Source organism: Amphiura filiformis, chromosome 12 (assembly GCF_039555335.1).
Source record: "Amphiura filiformis chromosome 12, Afil_fr2py, whole genome shotgun sequence".
Classification (NCBI taxonomy): domain Eukaryota; kingdom Metazoa; phylum Echinodermata; class Ophiuroidea; order Amphilepidida; family Amphiuridae; genus Amphiura; species Amphiura filiformis.
The window spans coordinates 6,563,675-6,585,820 of NC_092639.1; the positions used below are offsets into that span (position 1 = coordinate 6,563,675).

At 36.4% G+C, this 22,146-nt stretch overlaps 1 protein-coding gene across 1 annotated transcript; it reads right to left on the reverse strand.

Moving 5' to 3' along the window:
• Nucleotides 1-1,375: 1,375 nt before the first annotated feature.
• On the reverse strand, nt 1,376-21,105 carry LOC140165721 (arrestin domain-containing protein 3-like). Its single transcript, XM_072189030.1, has 7 exons — nt 20,871-21,105; nt 14,465-14,599; nt 11,100-11,338; nt 10,136-10,318; nt 8,997-9,197; nt 8,341-8,482; nt 1,376-5,918 (listed from the first exon to the last, which is right to left on the reverse strand). The coding sequence occupies exons 1-7, from the start codon at nt 21,022-21,024 to the stop codon at nt 5,209-5,211; spliced, it is 1,764 nt and encodes a 587-aa protein (XP_072045131.1). The 5' UTR covers nt 21,025-21,105; the 3' UTR covers nt 1,376-5,208.
• Between the last annotated feature and the right edge of the window lie 1,041 nt (nt 21,106-22,146).

A 22,146-nucleotide genomic window follows, 5' to 3' on the forward strand; every position in this document is an offset into this window, starting at 1 on the left:
TCACTGTGGTATTGTGTATCAATTTTCAGCATTATATTTTGCTTGTATAAGCACAATATATAAATAAATTGTTGACATATTGTGCTTGACAGCAATTAATCAGTGAAATTTGTACAAAATATGTATTTCAGGGAATTCATAAAATATGAGATAATGAATGCAGCATGTTTTTACTAATTATGCACATCAGTTTTGAGACAAAATACAAAATATATTATTTGGCCTATAAAACTAATCAATCAAGAATTAATTGCAACCGTAGGAGGGAGCTACAAAATACTGGCCTTATGCTGATTTCATAGTGGCATGTTGCTGAGCAGTGGCGTAGCCAGGATTTTGGAACCGAGGAGGCACAACTTGTAAATGTACCGACGGAAATATTTTTTACCGACGGAAGTTGTGATTTGTTGACCCAAAAATTTTTGCATGGTTTTGAAAAGTGAAGAGCAAAAAAAAAAAACAAAAAAAAAAAAATTTATGTAAAATTCAATTTCATTCACAATTTTTCATCATTTTTGGTAATTCTCCCTTTTTTATGTCACCCTGGGTAAAAATAGTCTAATGTTAACCCAATTTTTTTTTCACACACCTTCCGTCTACCGACGGCCTTACATGAACCGACAGCCATGACGAGCGGGGGCAACGGCCCCCCTGGCCCCCCTCACTGTCTACGCCACTGTTGCTGAGTACCAGTAGCTTAGTGAATTGTGCGAGCAGTGTGTTCTGTGTTGTCACCTTTTGCTCACTGGTCATACATTATGACCCATGTCATACACAGCAACGCTCCACAGTTGACTTGCAGTGAGCTCCCAGTGATTTTGGCCAAGTGGTAGAATGCTGCTTGCTTCTGTTGTTGCTAGCCTAATGTAAAAATGATCAACAGCGAACGCAGCAACATGGCATGGCACTATAAAACCAGCATTATGCTCCAATAACTGGGCTCACGATTCATCTGCATCAACCAAATGGGGCATTAAACCCTTCCCAATTCTTAGTACAAAACAGTCACACAATAAGAACATCCCATTACCAATATGCTTTGCATCAATTTGGAGCAAAAATAGTGTATCGATTTTCAGAATCATGTGTTATAACTTAGGGGGCTGGCATTTTCTTCGGAAGGGGGTCCCAAAAATACAGGGGGGTCATAGAATTTTCAGACCAAAAATAGGGGGTTTATAATTTTTTAACACTCAAAATAGGGAGGTTATAGAATTATTAAGGGCTGGTGACTCAAAATTTGTGTGCGCTGCACGCACATTCTTTGACTTTACAATCAAAATGTGCGCACAATCTATGCAAACTTTTCTCCGCGCGCCTTCTTTAGTACACTTGCGATAAAAATTTTAGCGCACTTTCTTCACTCTTAAGTTCCAGCAATGAATAATTTGTCTTGAGTCTGTGTAGGTGGAGGGGGGTCATAACAATTTTCGACCCAAGATAGGGGAGGTCGTAAAAAAAATTTGCCCGAGATAGGGGGGTCATAAAAAAATTGACTCCGGTCACCGACATATTTGGGACCCCCCTTCCGAAAAAAAATGCCAGCCCCTTATATGGTTTTTGTTATTTGCAAGTAACACCATTAGTGATGGAAGGACCTCAAACAGAGACAATAGCCAGAACTTACAAATGATCACGTTTCCCTTTGAATTTTGGATTGGCGGTGTGACTAGAAGGGCATTGTTACTACATGTACCTCTTCTGGAAAAGAAGTACTATCTGCTGGTCTTTCATCAGCTTTTAAAAACTACCCACAATGCAATTAATTCCAACAAGGTGATTAATTTGGAAAATCAATTCCAAAACTGTGTTCCAGATGGAAGAGTTTAAACTATTCTAGTCATCCATTTGAAGACATTGAACACAATGACAACAATTGCTACAACACAATGGGTTATATATGAACACAAACCCACACAATAAATATCTCATAATTATTTAGTAAAACATCTACATTGCACTGACATAGACATAGATAAATAGAAATATCCAAAAGTTATTATAATACAGATAAATAGTGCACTTCAAAATATGTACACAACTATTGTACACTATACCAATATTAAAAGTATAGTTGAGCTAACATTCCCATTTCAGATAATATAAGTCATTTTTAATTGTACTGCAAATGAAAAATACAGATAAATATAAGATAATTTACACTACAATAAAATATACAAAATGAGAAATTACATTACTATTTCATGATAGTGGGCTGAACTGTAAGTCCTCCAATTGAAGATTATAAAATTCTACAGAAAGATATGTACTGTAAATAGGTTCACCTGGTGGTTATATGGGGAGGGGGAATTCTTGTACTCAAGAACAAGAAATCAGCATGAAAAACAACACAAATATGAGACTCAGGCAGTGATGATCAAATGTGCAACAGGTCACTGAAAATCTTGAAAGCTATGAACATTAAAGGAATCTCTTACTGACAATATTGAAATCACACTTGCATGTACAGATCCCACTTGAATGTGAATAAAGCTAATTCAAGTAAGACAAGGGCAAAAGCCAACAAGTTGCCAACAGTTTTCATGTGACATTGTACCTCATGATTGTGGGTAGTGGTACCCATATGATGATACAGGTACAAATGTTTCTGGAGTAATTAATGAGATCCTTTACCAACACTTTCTAGTAGAAAAAGTTCAGCACTTTTCTTTTGCACGTACACAGTGTAAACATGCAAGTGGAGTTCTTATTAGCTGATTGAATCATGTCATGAAAAGCTACAAAACATTGACACTTCATAGCATCATGTGATCCTGATCCAACCCTGCTTGTTATAAAGGGATAAACAGGGAAAGAGCGTTGGCCATCAGTGCTGATCTATTCTGGCAGCAATTGTAATGAGCCCACCCATTCAATCTACCAGAATTGATAAACCCTGACAAAAGCACTGGGTTGATTTATAATGTACAAATGAAATTACCCACAAAGGGTAGATATATAGGTGGGTTACTTCCAAAATTATATGCAGGGCATATAAAAGAGGCCCAAATCATGAGAGCACAGCTCCCAGACAACAAGAAAATATAGAAAATAAATGAGTCTGAATGAAAAAAATGCAAATTCTTATCAATATGTCTATCATAAAAATCTGTGAATTACATTTTATGCTAATATGCACAAAGTAGTGCCCTATAAAATTCAATTAGGACTAAAAAAGTGTATATATCCGTAAGAGTGTTACATGGGCAATTCCAAGCGCATCATTCCGCAACAGGAAGTTTGCCAATGCAAATTAGGGAATTATGGTGGTTTGAAAAGGTTTTTACCTTAATCATGCACATGAAAAATAGTTTCTATTATGCTATTCACCTACATGTTTGGCTGCTGCATTAAAAAGAAATTCATATACAAACTTGGCGTTGTGGAATGATGCGAATGGAATTGCCCACATTCATGCTTTGATCGAGCTTGCAGACATGGTTTGAGCTGTGACAAAGACTCCAAAGAAACCGTTTCAAGCCACCTGCCCCCAGTATTAATCATTATCCTATTTTATTTTGAATGAGGCAAAGGTGGGGGAGGTAAAATTTTAGGGGCACTTTTGCTGATCAAATCTATGTTACCTAAATATGTGTTTAATAAGTTAGAAGCCCGGTCACGATGAAAGGTATATTCTACCCTTAAACACTCTCTAAAAGAAAGCAAAAAATACTGTTTCTAACTAAATCACAACACAAAATATATCCTGGTGTATTAGACTGTAAAAAAATACACCCTTTCTAGTGCTTCATTTGCATTTGAACCAGGCTATGGACCCATCCGACTGCTAAAAATTCATCAACCCTGACAAATACACTTGAGTTGATTAATGTGTAACCATGGTAATTTTGCACATGAAATGAATTTTAGTACTATATATATCTAGTATTTAAATAATTTGTCCAAATATATGAAATAATGTAATCCTAGTGGTAGAATAGAGTTGATAATATTTTCAATAATTCTTGATATACAAGTTCAAGCTACTTTTAATTTTGTTTCTTGATCTACTTTAGCCAATAAAATGAGCTATGTAAAATTCCTGTAAAAATACACCATATTGCACCTTCATTAATTACATTTCAGTTTTTACCTTTTGGAAGGGTACGGATAATTCTGAACAATTTGTCATAAATCTATATCTGTAGGAATATTTGGTAATTTCTAAAGCACACAAAATATGGTCTATACAAAACTATCCTGACCAGAAGTACTGCTATTCTGTCTACAGGAGGCACTCAAACCTTATGACCCTTTTAAATCACTTTCCCAAGGTACATTGTGTAACAACAGGCCATAATACATGCCAGTGACACCAGAGCAAAACATTACTTGGTCCAACTTCTCAGAATGTGTTCAATGACACTTAAACATTCGTGACATCCCGTTCAAATCTCTCATAACTAAGGAATATATTAGTGAATATTCTCACAAAGTTTTGAATTAAATCTTTTACTGGAACTTTATTTTTTCAAGTGTCACATGACCAGCCCAGCGGGTCAATTGCTTGATGAAGTCTGATGGTATCACACGCAACATAGCATGTTGTAAAAGTATAAGTTTCAGTAAAAGGTTTAATTCAAAACTTTGTATAAAGGAATTTAATGTTCCCAGATAGATTTTAAATGAAAGAGCCCTAATCTATATATTGGACCAAGATTACTTACCCAACTTCTTGTTCTGGTGTTGTTACATCACTGATATACATGTACATCATGGCAATGTTGCTTACAACATTGTGGAAAAGATATATTTTGAATAGTTAATTTGGTCACAAAGAGAAGTTCTTAAACATCCAGGTGCTCCCATTTCAACTTTTAACTATATAATTATGCAAAAAATGGTACTGTTTATTTTCTAATTTATTAGTGAATCCAGTTACACTGTTGGTGATTCTAGAAGAATATGAGCTGGATTTAATTTCAATTGTAGAAACACTACACTGCTCTATTTTTGCTTTACATAGTACTTCAATAATCTGAGCAAACATGTAACCAAATAGGCAGGTGGTACACCATCATAGCATTTCAAAGAAAAATAACTATGATTTGGGTGGTATGAATATTAAAATTTAATATTGACTATTAAATAGGTAAACCAATCACATGATTGGTATCATCAATGTTAATATGCCATGAAATTGGTATCAGTAATGGTATAATCAGTATTGGTATTTTAAGGTTTTGACATGTACGGGTATGTCTAATACTAAACTGCATAGGAGAATACATCTGCTTGCTCAGAAGGTGGATCATTGCCATTTTCACCAGGTGGAACATTCTCAGAAGATATGGAGTTCTGCATAAAATGATCTTGACCTAACTTTGGGTCTTCATCAGGTGGGGGATATGACATGCTCTGATCTGGAGGGGATCCTTGACTAGGTAGGGAGACCTCCACTCCCTCACTAGATGTTGGTTCCTGATCAGGAGGCAAATTTGACATGTCCTCCTGATCAGAATCTGGTCCGGGACTAGGTGGGGTGTACACAATTCCCGGACTCGATGGTACTTCTTGATCAGCAGGGGGATTTGACTGATCAACAGGGGGATTTGATTGATCAACAGGGGGATTTGATTGATCAGGAGGGGGTCCTCGACTAGGTGAGGAATTCTCCATTCTCTGTCTCGATCCTGGCTTGTAATGCGTACGTGGGTGAGACCTGCTCTGATGAGGAGGGGGTCCTTGATTGGATGTTGATTCTTCTTGATCAAGAAAAAATTGGTCAAAATTGGTGTATTGCATCTGTTGCGAGGAAGGAGCAGGTTTACCTATTTCATCAAAATTGTAGAAAGGATACCTGGGTGCATACAAAAGTTTTCCAAATGTGTAGTTGTATCCACTCTTGCTTGGAATCTCTCGGAGTCCTCCTACAGCTATTTCATAGGATGGTGGGGGCAGTTCAGGGTAGGCAGAGGCTGTGGGAAGAAAAGAGAGAAACATAACTCAATACAGATAAACAGAAATGTCTTAAGGGATCTGGAATGAGCGTTTCGACAGTATTTTTTATGGGATATGAGAGCACCTCAGACATATCGAATTCCATTCTGAATACGATGCATGTCTTTCTGATATCAAATAATTTTCATTTTTTGAAAATCACGATATAATACAAATTTTATGACAAATGTGACCGTCCACGGCGAATGAGCCGTAAATTCCTCCCCGGTCAATTTTGTTTTATTTCGTGTTTAAAAATAAACATCATAAACTTAAAATGGTATATCATTTGACTTCAAACGATATCCAGAAGCGGGTTATGGTTTGTTAAACTTTGCTCCTTCAACAAAATTATAGCTTTTTTTTTTTTTTTTGTGTGTCTCTTTTTCCACATTGCTGGCAATAAATATCAAACAGTCATAACTGGCGGTCATTTCAAATCATTCCCAAGTCAACAAGGTTTAAGAAGGTTCTCTCATTGTTAATTGTTGGTAATGAATACCTATACAAAATACAATGCCTGCTAACCCACCACTGGAAAAGGATTTAGCAAAAGCAAACAAAGACCAGAGCTATTAAAAGTTCTATAGCCATCTAAGGTAGAAGCTTATTGTCCACTTCAATAATAAGATTATTGACTGGTGTTGTGACTATCAAAATAAGACAGATGTCGCGCCCAGCTTAAGTGACCGATATGAATACGACCTTCGTACACATTTTACAATCGTATCTCAGAATACAATTTAGGGAATTAACGGCTCGCTTTGTGCTGCCGGGTCACAAATTATAAAAATTTGATATTTTTCAAATTTTTGATATATAACAGTCCTCGAAGTAAATTTTATACATCTAATGATGTATTCTTAAAGTGTATGTAGCTGGGAGGCAAAGCCAACGATCAATTGAACCAATTTGACCTTCCATATTTAAGATTTACATTTTTTCCCAAAGACCTATTTTTTTTTTGTTGGTGGGTTTATATTTTTAATACGAAAGGTCAAAATTTTCAATTGTTCGTCGGCTTTTCATCCCACCTACATACATGTTAAGTATAAATCATCAGATTTATAAAGTTTACTTCGAGTACTGTTAAATATCAAAAATATCAATTTTAATGATTTGCCATAAAATGTGTATTACATTGCTAATTTCAAAAATCAAAATTATTTGATATCAGAAGGACATTCTTCAGTATTCAGAATGCAATTCGATATGTCTGATGTGCTCTAATGTCCCACAATAAATACTGTCCAAACGCTCATACCCCTTCCCTTAACTGTACATTGATTAACTACCCAATTTGTATTCTTCAACCACCCACAGAACATTGGAGTCAAAGAATGCTGTTGTGGGGAATGGCAAAGTTAACACAATTTGAAACTGCAGTGTAACTCTTTCATAAAAACTTGCTAACTTACTAAGTTTTATATACTCTTAAATTTCTGCTCACAAAAATATTAATGCATTAAGTTAAACCGGGAAGAATGAACTGAACAGAAACTGTGATTTCCTTATACACGCCAATGCAAAAAAATTAAAAAGAATTGTAGGACATTTTGTAATAAAGAGTTATAATAAGGCTGCTTGAAGCTTTTGTGTTACATTATGTCATGACATGTCATTTGTATCATGTTAAGTCATGTCATGACATATCATATTGTCATGCCATATCATGTTGTGTTGATTATATCATTACATATCTGATGGTTGTTACAATTTGAACAGAAGGTATTCAGGATGAGTTGATGAGACATTATTAGTTACCCCCTGTCTGTTCATATGCAATATGAAAAATATCACTGGTTTTGAGTCGTATCACAGGCCACAGGCCGAGTGTGATACGACCTCAAAACCAGTGATATTTTTCGTATTGCATATGAACAGACAGGGGGTAACAAATTTATCATTCAGTGGACATGAATTTAACACAAACAAACAAATAAATAAATAAATACCACAATCATAAAATGATCAAGGTATAGGCCTACTCCAAACTCTTCCATGCATGCTTTACAGTTTTCTGTCATGCAACTACCGCCAGGCCATGTAATACAGCGCCACGCCATTGCCAACGCATCGACACACACTTAGCACATGACGCAAGGTAGCGCCAGAATTGCCGCCTCTATCGAATCACGCCGATCAGCACAGTGTACAATACAACGCGAGTATGCAGGCCCGTTAATTGCCGGTACTGATTAAGAGCTGAATAATACGGCTATATATTGTACAGTAATTTATGAACGCTGAACAATACGAAATTATATTACTTGGCTATTAACCAAGCAATGAAATGTCGTTATTCATGTCTACTGAATGATAACATGTGATGCTATGTTGTGCCATGTGTTATATCATACATGTCATACTTTCTCATATCATGTCATAATTGTAACATACCTGATGGTTGTTCAGTGATGACTTGACCTGATGATGATGCTGCAGATGGTAATGAGTATGAGCTGACAAGAGGCAGAATACCCAAGGTGATGGGAAAGAAGATTTTTGCATCAAATGGAGTACCACTCACATCTACATCAATCTATTGGAGGTAAACAATTCAAGAAAATAGTACAATGCTATCATTGTTAAATAATACATGGTAATAAGGCAAAAAAAAAGGTTTGGCTCATAAGACCATGCACAACACACTTGGCCTTCAGCGCCCGGTAGTGCAGATGTTATCACTGAATACAATGATAACAATTATACTTGTCTATTTTATTTGAAAACTGTCTAACATGATACTTCCTTTTAAAAGTCCGCAAAAATATTTTGTCATTGGTCAGGAAAAACCTCCTATGTATCATTGGCCCCTGAACATGTTTAAAGCAAAACCTTCTATGTAACCTGTTGCCAGTTTTGTTTTAAACATGTTCATGGGCCACAAGCACATAGGAGTTTTTTCTTCCCAACGACGATTTGGAACCCATAGGTTTTAATGTGTTGCTGTAGGAAAAGTGAATACAAGAAACCGCAAAACTGTGCACAACTGTTAAAATCGCACAAATTTAACAACGCTAAAATATCCTGCAATACACCACCTATTGTCTTACCTCTAAGTAGTAGTCAGTATGAATGATGTTACATCCAACAAGACCTGAAGAAGGGCATGATGGGATTGGAAGAGGTTGTCTCTCGATGTCAACAGTATCAAATGCTCCACATCCTGATGCTTGTAACATTATAAGCATCTGCTTCTCTGACTTGGTGTGCTGTTGTCCAGTACCATTACGCAGAGCCATGAAGGATACAGACTGTGCAAACATAAGTAGATATATAGATGATGTCAAATACAATTATATTTTATGTTCATTCATTACTTCCCTTTATGCATATTGTGGAGGAGACGCTTCACCTGTTTTGGGGTGTTCCGGGGGGAGGAGAAGCTTCACCCGTTTTGGATGAGGCACTCCATTCAAAAAGGGCAAGAACAAAATTGATGATAAAATTGGTTTTTTGATATTCTGATTTTAGTGATAATGAAAAGGTAGTATCAAAGATTGCTTCAAAGTTAAAAAGTTGGCCTTTGAAATCAGCTCACATCTTAGATGAATGGCAAATTAATACACACCACATGCACATAATATCAACAGTCAATGGCTTGTCCTAATCAATTTACATGTAGGTTACTTGCTCCTAGAACCAGCCAAATTATAATGACTTTGACCTGTGATACTTTCAAGTATAGCTGTTGAAAAATGTTTTATTGAACTCAGAGTAGATCAGATTCCCAAATGTAGGCCATTGCAGCACCTATTTCAACCTTGAACCCCATTAGCCTGTTGAAGCCTGGTCAATATTTTAAAGATGAAATTTTAGGATGGCAATTTTACACAAATGACAGGCAAACCTCACTTTCTAACTGTAAAGACAGAACCTACAATCCCGGTCATAATTGTTCGAAGACTTTAACATGGGTACTTCAAATATGCCCCCATTCCCCCCATCAATGTTGTTAGTTGGGGTGTTTTTTTTGTCATGTACCCCTAGAAAAATCCAACATTGATTGATGGGGCAGGGGAGGGTTGTGGTAGTAGGAAATGGTTCAGACTTCACACCAAAGAAAGCGAAATTTTAATAGGTCAAGTATAACAGAAATACGGTTTCAAACAGTCCTACTTTGACACAAGTGTTCTAACTATTTATGTCCGGGATTGTAGTATGACATGAATGCTAGACAAATGTTACTCACCTGGTACAGTTTAGCTTTAAAAGACAGAATCTCACGACTGCTGCGGTTATCAACAGTTGCCGACACATATATGTGCTCGCCTGGTACATATCCGGATTTCTCTAGATGAGCCGTTACCTTGATAGGACCAGAGGCACAACATAGGCAGCATAATGTCTTCTCAGCTTCAGCTGTCCTTGGCATCTATATGTATCATATTATTTGGGAAACAGACAAGAAAAAAAGTATTCACATAGATGCCAAAAAAGAAGATTTCTTTATTAAGGTTGACCTAAAAACAACTTTGAGTTACAGTCAAATTTTAATATTTTGTCAATTTTTGAGACAATTGGTTAATATCATGCACTCTTAGGTTTTTTGTGTATGCTATGGGACAATCAATTCCAAAGACTAATTTCAGTATACATGCGTTCTAGTTTTGTCAAACATGGTTTCCATTTTCTTTTATAATCAATAATCAATAATATTTGAAATTAAGATAAAAAATAATATTAAAAATATTAAAAATAGGATTTTAGCCTATACCAAAGATACTGGGTGCTTAGATTTAAGCCAAAGTCTTTGAATTTTGTGCCTGTAATTCGGAGGTACATATTTTTATAGGGCTTATATTTTCCATTTAATTTCCAAGAGATGTTTATATGATTTCACATGTTTTCTAATGGATAAAAATGCTTCTTTCTTCCATATTACTTGAACATGTTGTAAGTGCTTATAGACCAAAAAGTAGGGAACTATCAAGTGTATGCACCTCTGTTGTAATTGTATACCAATTATCTGTATCTGATTGGTATCGGAAACTGCCGGAAATAGATTCGATAAGATTCAGAAACTTATCGAAGAAAACTGGTCATCTGAAAGCCAACTTGTTTAAATTGGCTTTATTTTGGCCTTTGAGTGTTGTCAGCTGCAGAGGCCCTTGCACAGATCTACACTGATACACACACCCCCACTGTTGACTTACCACTAATTCTGGTGACATTCTGTTTAAATCCAAGCCAGCTCCTACTACGCTAAACAACCTGTATGTGATATGGTCAAACTTCCATGGTCTTTCGATTTTAGCCTTGACATAATATCGGATGTATCCATGGAGTCCCTCAAATGCATATGGAAGAGGTGCAGCTGGGATGTAAAATCTAAAAGGAAACCTGTGCTCTCCTGCATCCAATTGTACTATTTCTCTCACATTGTGTCTTTTATCTGTTGAAGTAGAGAACAAAATTGATCCATCAATATTTTGCAATGTTACAATAGCCATACGCATTAGCAATCTGGAGCAGATCTGATGAAGTTAATTTGTTAATACTTCTCTGGTCTGTGCTCACTGCTGTGTGTCAAGTATACATGAGGGTGAACCCAGAAGTGATCGACAATCATGTTGCTTGGCTGATCAACGTTCATGACAACAAGATGGTTGGCCCATTTGTTATTGGAGCGTAGAAGGGGAAGAGACCTTGGCTATTTTATGCAATCACCGATCACCAGCATGTACCCGGACCACAGAAGAATTAACAAATATATTTTAGCCAGGTGGCGGCATGCTCACCCCCACAATCCATTGAAAATTGTAGAAAAATGGCAGATGCCAGGGGGGTGGGACATGGGGTAAATGTCTCCCAGTCAGAACTCTTGCCCACCACCAGTAAAAACCCAAAATAATGACTTTCCTACTTTCTGCAGCAATTTTGAATTGCTGTGTATTCTTTTGTTTAATGGTGAAATTTGTGATTGTTTTATTTCATCATTTGGAAAAAATAATTCTTATACATGTATTCTATTATATTATTTGATGTAGACATTTGTAATGGTTTTTTTCATCACTTTTCTTCTGTATTATATTGTTTGGCAACAAAATTTGTGATTTGTCATTTCATCACTTTGGAAACAAATGAATTCTTAAACATATTTTTTATTATTTGATGAAGAAATCTGCGATGTTTTATTTCATCACTTTGGAAAAACTGAATTTTTGTGTTTACAAAAACATGTATTTTTAAATTAAATTTGTGATGTTTCATTTCATCACTTTAGACAAAAAATGATTTCTTAGTTATGTATAATATTGTTTGAGTTAACAAACCACTCATTTTATTTGGAATACCCAGACAATTATTTTCTTGTGAAAGGGACTGTATGTGATGTGTTGAAGCAAAATGACCCATTTTAAATTGATTTTCATTGGCTTTAATATTAATGTCCACATGATTGAACACAATATGCCACACAATTGGACGTCATGTTACATGATATGCTTAAGATGGATGGGCAGGTTCAAGCTATTGTAACTGTAACATACATGTACAATATATTTTGACAAATTTAAAATGATGTAGTATAATTTAGAAAAATATATTTTTATATCTATTTTTGCTTTTGAGATACTACATGTAGATACTAATTTACTGTACCTGAATGTATTAATTTACATGGATTCATAATGATACATTTATCATGATGGTCCTGGGGCTGTGTGTAAAATAGACAGTCCATATGAACAAAATTGGCCAAAATCTGCTATGTGAGTCTTCCTTTTGGCCTGTTGCAGTCAAAAATTAACTTTCAAAGTTACAACGTTTGCAAAACGCAGCTGCAAGAGTGGTTGCTCGCATCCGAAAACATGATCACATAACACCGATAATGCACAAACTTCATTGGCTACCAGCGCCCCGACCAGTGCGCCAGAGAATTGAATACAAAATCTTGCTTCTGAGATTTAAGCCACTCTCTGATGCAGCTCCCATTTACATCTCAGAACTCATCAACCGGTATGAACCAAAACGTCGCCTCAGATCTGCTACACAATATTTGCTTGAGGAAAAGCCGTCCCACACAAAAACTTACGGCAATAGGAGATTTGCAGTGTGCGCACCAAAACTCTGGAACTGTCTTCCACTTCATATCAAGAACGCAAGCAACAATGGACAATTCAAATCTCAATTAAAGACTCATTTATTCACATGTGCTTATGCTACTGACTAGTTTATGCTGCTCCTGTTGTAAATTGATCAGTATTGCCATTCTTGTTCATATTAATAAGGGCAATGGTTAACTGATGGAATTATTTTCTCCTAGTTTGGTGTTTTTCAGTCTCATTGGAGGGACCGTCGTCCACCGTGCCCCTGTCTTGCATATTTTGTTTTGAGTGGCGCACGACGGGTGGATGGATGGCTTTTTCTTTTGTTTTCTCGTGCGTTTTGTCATAACCAGTACCATCCACTTGCCGTGCGGCACTGCCTTGCAATATTTTGTTTCAAGGTGCATGACGGGTGGATGGTTTGGCTCTTGGTGTTCTCTCGTGCGTTTTGTCACAGCCACCCACTTGTCCTGCCCTTTATTATATTTTGTTGCATTCTTTTATCATGTTTCTTGTCAAGGTTTTTTAATCTATATATTTTTTGCCTGTTAACTCTATAATTTTTGCTTATAGAGTGTATGCAATAAACCCAAGCGGAACGAGAGTTGCTAAGTAACCGCTACCCGAACCATAAGCACATGCATGATCAGACAACAAGTGTTCAATTTCCCCATAGCTGCCCACGTTGTACACATGTCAGTCGAATTTGGCGGTGTTGGTTTGTTTGTCCTCCAAGTTATAGCATTGTTCACTTTGTGTTGAACATTGTACGTGGGCCTCACTGTAATAACTCAAAGATAACTGTGATCATCATTTCAAGAGGTCACTCTTCCGATTAAGCTAAACAACCTATGTGGAGGAATTTTATGCATGAGCAATCACATCAATGACGTAGTATAATGAATACCCTCTATTGTTTTAATGTTTTTAATACTTTGTTCAGCGCTAAATAAATATGTGCATATTATTATATTATTATTAATTTGGCCCTGAAATGTCTTAATGTTGCAAAAAGCAAAAAGCACTACAGATACAGCAATACTATTTAAAATAAAACATTATTTTAGAATTAGTCAGCTTCAAACTTATTTTCTTCTTGCGAGTTGCATATGTACAATGTACAACATACACCAAAGTGCGGTTGCACTGGGTTGCAGATTGTACAAGGATCGCTATATGGGTGCTACTTCAATGCCCACAGAGGTATGTGCATCTAACTATGGTGGGGTGAAAAACCACATAAATATACCTCTACTCTCCCTGAGCAGGTAGTATTGGGTTACCTCATACCAGTAGCAAGAACATTTACTGGACCAACCCAGCAAACACAACCCCCCCCCCCCCCCAATACAAAACATTTTAAAAACACCAATAAAACGTCCTGTGTTAGCTGGGCAATATGGCAGAATACAAGTTCTTGTCTCAAATTTATGCTACTATTAAACATAACAGCAAGATATTTAGTTGCTCACCTTTCCCAGCAATGATTAGTTTTTCCTGAAAGTACTTCTCTTTTAAATAGTAGTTGACGGTGCGTCTATTGTCTCCTGATCCCTCTCTTTCTGACCATTTTGTCTTGGCTTTACCTTTGAATGCTAGCGACACACCTGAAAAATTCAATTAATTAGAAGTATCATTCATAATATGATGGTTACTTCTGCAATCAGTTAAGTACATATACTTATTTGTACCCCCCTTTATAGTTTGATCAGCTTGTAATCGACGTGCCTTATAACATTGCGAAATGATATCAATATATTTTGAGAATTGCCTTGTGACATCTTGCCAGAAGCATCACAAATTATTAATCGAAGTCTTATACTTTTTATACTCTTAATGTGGGTCTACTGTTTGGCGTAGTGGTAAAAGCCTAACAATTCCCGCCGATTACAAGCTGATCAAAGTATAGTCACATTATCTCAGTGTTGGATATATACTTCTTGTGAAATTTATCACCACCAGTATCCACAATAATAATTTTTTCAGATGACAGTGAGTGAATATCACAACTTTGTTCATACATGTAGAAAACATTAACTGACTACAAACAATCTGGCCAAATCTGGTTTTTTTTCCTATAGTATCATGTCATGTGCATGTCACAGTTACAACTGTTTATGATCTGCAGCATTAATCAAATTTCAATACTGTATGACTAGTGGTCACCCTTCTTTTGTGATTTGCAAATCATAGCAATGATTTTTGTGCCGGATGGACAATATCAAAGACCAGTCTACATGGAACGGTATGTTATATTGAAAATTAGCACTTCAAAGCCACAATTCACAAGGGCAACACAAACATAGTACAGTACATGTCCTGTGTCCCTAATTTTCCCAAACACAATCCGTCATAGCTCTGTCATCTTACTACCAAAATAAGCTTCTCCATGCAGACACATGCATCTGTGCACAAAAGTGCATTTGTTTTTATCACGCTTTTTTGCACACATTTAATAATGCAATGCTTTTAAAAGTGTACATAATTAAATCATGCATGAATGGAGTAAATTAACACAGCATACATTTTGCAAATCAAAACTTCATTTTGAGAAAGAAAGAACAGATCAGTGTGGCCTTGATGTAGTGGTTAGGGATGGAGGTGTGAAGGAGTCTGTATACATATATATCCACCAACAACCCTGATCTAAGCTAAGACAGAGGTCACAGAGTCAATATTACATGAGCGGTCAACCTCAACTAGCAGTCATAATAGCTGATTAAATGAACTGGGAGGCAGCTAAAAAGTTTTCAAATTGCTTGGGTGAATAAATTAAAAAATTCCAAAAATTAGGTTAGGGTACTTGCCTTTTGGTACATTGAGGTCCCAATTGGAGATTTCGCGGGAATGGATTTATTGACGTGGCAAATCTGCAGATTAAATTCAATATATTTGCTCTCCCTGTGGTTCATTTAGAATTGGTAAATGAATCATGAAAGTAAATGTACTCTGTCCTTCAATGCGGACGTATTAAGCTGTCGGTCCAGTGTATAGATTATAAAATTTGGTAAATGTATAACATTGGTCCACCTTATAAAAACGCTTATTGTGATTGCTAATAAAAGGACCATTCGTCAATTAAGTTTACCGACTTCCTTATTTTGAATTTGTTGACATTTTAATGATCCCTGATTTCCGGTGGATTATTTTAGCTGTGTCACGTGTATGACACTTGTGGGAACCAGCCAAACTTCGGGGGAAAAAATTGTCGTCTTTCGCCGATAGCATAGTGATGGGGGGGCTTGCATAGGATTGTAGAGTGGGAATAAATTTAGCAAAATTTGACCTTTCTAGGCTAGTTGACCAAACTTTATGTGCGTAATATGATCAAATTAAAAGTAAGTATATGTGCAAATCTTTTGGTGTTTTGATGTTTTGAGAGACTGTGAGGGATCCCAAACAACGGGTGACAGATCCTATTCTTGACTGTGTAATATTCCTTCAACTGATCCCCATACAGTAACGGTCTTTATACATTGTCCAGTAATGCTGTCGGGTTTAAACGTTTACAAATTTGCTAAACGTGTAAACATATTTTTAGCCAAAAAAAAAAATCAAGTCAAAAATGGTTGATAATAATATGGAACTATATTTTTACCTGGAAAATATCACTGAATTTGAAGACTATAGTCACCAAACACAGATCCGACTCTGGCGTAGCCGCGCCGTAGGCCTATACTTCCGTGCATGTATAAGGGGGCTGGCATTTTCTTCAGAAGGGGGGGGTCCCAAAAATACAGGGGGGGGTCATAGAATTTTCAGACCAAAAATAGGGGGGTTATAATTTTTTAACACCCAAAATAGGGGGGGGTTATAGAATTATTAAGGGCTGGTGACTCAAAATTTTTGTGCGCATTCTTTAACTTCGCAATCAAAATGTGCATACAATCTATGCAAAATTTGTACATGCTCCGCGCGCCTTCTTTACACTTACAATAAAAATGTTAACGTGCTCCACACACTTTCTTCACTTTTAAGTTTTGACGCGCGCTCTGCCCTTACATGTAGTTCCGCAATGAATAATTTTTCTTGAGTCTGTGTAGTTGGAAGGGGGGTCATAAATTTTTCGACCCACGGTGGGGGTCGTAAAAAATTTTGCCCGCGATAGGGGTCATAAAAATTGACTCCGTCACCGACGTATTTGGGACCCCCCTTCCGAAGAAAATGCCAGCCCCTAATATCCTTGTTTTAATACACTTTACAAGTCATGGTCATGTATCTTTACCGTAACGGAAATTCACGGCGAGTGAAAAAAATTCAACATCATAACATCGCCACCGGGTTATTTTTACTGTTAGAGCGTCATCACTTATTAAAACCTGGAAGTCAGTGCATCATTCTAAAATGGCAGTATTTTGCGGTCACAGCAAAATCATGTTGGTTTTGGCATAAAAGAACGGGAAATAAACACATTTCTTTAAAACATATGCATTTGAAATGAATCTCCACAATAAACTAGCATAGTATGCCGATGTCTTGGGAAGATTTTTGGTATTTTCAGTCCTGTTTTTCGGTAAGCTTAAACTTAAAGTGGATTTATTTTGATGGGGGAAACTTCCATTACACGTTTAAACGCCATTTAAGGGCGGGGAAAAATCTGTTTTAACATTTAGAGGAATAAACAGAAATCGACAGCCTTATTGTCCAGAGACAACATGTATGTCATATGTTCCTTACTAATTTAAGGATATTAAATTGGTAAATAAGGCCAAATATTGCAAGAAAATCTACTCACACTTTCACTAGAGATGTAGTGAGTGCATATTTTCATTCCCATGCATGTGAATGTAATCTTGAAAACACATACATGTAAACTAGTTTAATGCTACCTTGGAGTGGACATCTCTAGTGATCTAAAGTGGAATCAACATATCTTTCGCGTTGCTGCAAAGGCCAACCGCACCCTTGGATTTGTTCGTAGAAACTTGAAACCATGTAGCAGGCGCATTAAGCGATTAGCGTACATTTATCTCTTATTAGACCTATTCTTGAGTATGGAGCCGCTATATGGGATCCATATACTCAAATTCTCATTGATAAGCTCGAATCTATTCAGAGGAGAGCTGTTAGGTTTATGAATGATTATGGCCGTTACAGCAGTGTGACAGATATGATGTCCAATCTTGACATTGAACCTTTAGTTAACCGTAGAAAAATTGCTAGGCTCACTAATTTCCACAAGGCACGGGTGGGTCTCCTTGCAATCCTGGTACAAAAACTACTTCGCCCGGTCACCCGGTTCTCACGCCGCTCTAACATCAACAGCTATATCCCATTACAAGCCAATAAAGACCGTTTCCTGAACTCATTTATACCACTTACGACAAGAGACTGGAACGCACTACCTCAACACATCACTAGCATCAACGACAGCAACCTCTTCAAGCAAGCAGTAACAGACCTCTACCTCAAATAATTTACCTCAAAGCGCACCACCTAACCCTACCCGCATTATCCCTCCACCAAGGGGAGTTGGGTAGAACAACTACAAGACAAGACAAGACAATGCAACATGTACATGTACAAAAAATGTACATTACATCATGTATGATTTTTTTATTGATTGCAGTTTTTGTCCACAGTCAGTCGATCTCAGTTTTGAAAATGAGCTGAGGTGATATAAACCCTGACTGTTACCAACACATCCCGGTCACTCCAATGGAAAAAAGCTTCAATGGAGGCTTTCGTGGGATATTAAACCGAAACGAAATGAAAAAATAAAATAAAAAACCTGTAGGCCTACAACATACTACTACTAGTATATGGGGGTACTACACCCATTGATTTTTTTTGCATTTTTTTGCATTTTGTGAAGAAATTACAAAAAAAAATTGGACAACGTGGTATGCAAAATGAAGGGGCAAATCTTCTCGTTTTATTGGTGGCATCGGTATCAACGTAGCTTACATGCTTTTGAAGATAGAAGCCAAAAGGAGGTACATCACTGATGCTTTAAATTCACTTCATTTTGGAAAGCTTACTATCAACGGATTTCGTTAAAATTTTGGATATGTGTTGCTAACACATTGGGGAAATAATGTTGATATGTAAAATGGGAATAAGTGGTCCCTGATTTCTTTTATGACTTCATGAACTTGGTGCTCCACAACTATCAAAAAACGAACCGGTTAAAATGCTTCTATTTTCAATGTCCAGCTATATTTTGTATTTTGAACTTGCAACACTATGTCACTGTAACTTAATTAAAAGCCATCTAGGTAACAGGTTACCACAACCACACTACACTACTACAGCAATGTTGAAAAAGATTGTATTTTTTGTCACCTATACCACCATATTAGGTAGTTTTCCGTAAGCTTCATTTTTGTGATTTTGGTAACTATTTTATATTTATTTGCCCAATCCAACTCAACTAGGCAATCTAAATTGTACTCACCATTTACATCCCAAGGTATTTTAGTATATCCACCTCACACATTTCCATTATCCAGTAACAGACAAAATATCAAAATTGATGCCTCATTATGACATGTATGATATCACAGACTATCACATGTATTCAAAATTGATGCCTGAAGTTGACCTGAACCAATTGACCTATAACCTGACCTTTGATGACCTTATAGCCTTTTTTAATCTCTTTTCCTAACAACATATTATAGAAGATACATACATGTGGTAGTATTAAATTGTCTATGTGGAAGAGATTATTTAGGCCTATTTAATTTATTCAGTGTTATAATCAGTGAGTATATTTCTATAGATAGTATATAACAAAGGATTTAATGTATTCTATTCATGTATTCTACTTGGACATGTTCAATAGAATAAATTATGGTTTGTTATGAAACACACATCTCAGTTACCAGGATACAGTAAACAAAAAAATATATAGGGCTAAAATGATTTTCTAAAATGGTTTAAAACCACTTTTTATGTAGAGATATTTTATAAGTTCAGGACATGAGATGATGAACATATAAATACTTTATAAATTTGCAACAAAAAAAAGAAGATGGGTACTGATGAAAATCAGGGTATTAAATCGCCTTAAAGCCATATTATAACATTTGCTGAGGAGAACGCCCTCAAAAAAAATTTAAATTCTGTTTTTTACACGATTGTACTAATGTACTTTACATGTAGTCAATAAAGATATTCTGCAAAAATCAAGACTAGTTAGGTAGGTCCTGTAGTTTTGTCCGAGATTTTGAATAAAACAATGGAACCGGCGTTTTATTATTACGATGGAAATATTAGTCGAACACGTATGCACAGTACGTACATGGTGTGCGGGATACACATAGGTCATAGCTGAGGATCGTACCGCGCCGTATTACAACCGCGGGAGTAACATGCATGGGCGCTAGTAGTAGTAAATAAATTCCAATTTTCTATGCTTTCTTCTTCTTCCTTATAAGTGCCTCCCTCATATGTATGAGTATTATCGCACTGCATACAGACAAGCTGTACTTATTTTTTACTCTGGAACCTAGAGTAGATGAGTGTATTTTGAAGTACAGTCAACATGACCGGATGATCCCCTGCTCTTTTCGAATAGCCTGTGACGTTCTTTAACGTGCACACTACATTAATGTGAGAAAATATGCATGTACACGGACCGACAGCTTAAAGTGCCCTCCAAGCACTAAGCAAGTAGAGTGAAGTGTCTTGCTCAAGGACACAAAGAGCCGGACCTGGGATTCGAACCCTTGACCCTTGGGTTCACAGTCCTATGCCTTAACCGCTAGGCCACGCTCTCCTCTTCACTTGTTCGGCTCAAAATTAAAAGGGGACATATCTGACAGTAAAAGCTAACATTTTTTGGAAAATAAATACTAATCTATTTTTACAGAAATGTTATAATAATGGCTTTAACTAGCATGACTAGAGTATAAATTTTTAATTTAAGCTTACCACGAATATCTTTCTTTGGAGCTTTCAACACTATTCTCACAAAGCCTTGAATCCAATCTCCTGGGCGAAAAATGTCATCATTATCGCCATCAAACAGTACTTCAAAAATCTGAAGTTTACCTGTTTGAAAGCTGAATTCTTCTGATTCTTTCATTGGGGCAAAATTGGTGTCGTTGTTCTTCGATTTCCTGTCAAATTTTTTATCTCGCGTTGGGTTACATTTTACAGACAGCTCGTAGGCATTTTAATATGGCAGGATTCAGCCTGGAATTCGTTGTGCTATCTACCGTAGATGAGGCCGTGTAAAATTAATATTTTGGTTCTCGTCCCTCCCTCCTCAATTTCTGGGATTTGTCAGATTTTTTTTTTTTTTAGATTTTTCAATTTTATAGACTTTGGAATGATTTATGAAATCTTCATACATATAAATAAGTTTATTAGAGAACAAGCATCACTTCCAAGTCTTCTTGTGGTACTCTAGGGGGTGTAGCCCTCAGAATCTCACATTTGAAAAAAAAAAAAAAAAAGGGCCTCATCGTTTCCTCGAGCACTGTTGGAGAAGACCGAAAACTACTAACAATGCTAATTTTACATTGAAAAAAAAAACATTAATTTTATACGGCCTAACTGAGGAAGTGCAAGGACGGACCAGTATTAAATTTATCATAGGCCTATTATATTATATTATTCTATTATATAATATAATATTATATAATATAATATAATATTATATTATATTATATTATATTATATTATATAATATAATATACATAGTGCAGTTTTGTCCACGGCAAATTCACCGAGACCTTTTCAGCCATAAACCCGCCGTAGGCCCTATTGAAGATTAAACCATTATATAGTAATCTATTGTCCAATGCAATTTATTACCACCTGATAATATTAATCCAATGAGCGACCGAATTGTCCGCTACGGACGACTCACTAATCCAATCGATAATGATGCTATTGACATGTACGAGCCGAGCTCCACTGACCGAGTTTGGGTATTTTTCACTGAAAGGCAGGCTGTTTGCTGTCATTTAGGCCTACTCATCAAGGCGGACCACCGTTATTATAAGGACTGTGCCAATTATTTAAAGATTGACATGTAGAGAATAAGCCATACTTGATTGACAGAAAGTACTAGCGGTGCTTGGTCCCTTATTATTTCTTGCGTATATAAATGACCTGCCCCAAAATCTTCATTCTGAAGTCAGGCTTTTCGCCGATGACTGTGTGGTCTACCGTGAAGTCGCAAATGATCTGGACCACACTC

Excerpts from the sequence above, each read along its gene's own strand:
- LOC140165721 (XM_072189030.1), bottom strand. The coding sequence starts at position 21,024 with ATGAAAGAATCAGAAGAATTCAGCTTTCAAACAGGTAAACTTCAGATT. Across the intron at positions 10,319-11,099 it reads GAATGTCACCAGAATTAGTG|ATGCCAAGGACAGCTGAAGC; the intron begins GTAAGTCAACAG and ends TGATACATATAG. Across the intron at positions 9,198-10,135 it reads TTAAAGCTAAACTGTACCAG|TCTGTATCCTTCATGGCTCT; the intron begins GTGAGTAACATT and ends ATGTTTGCACAG.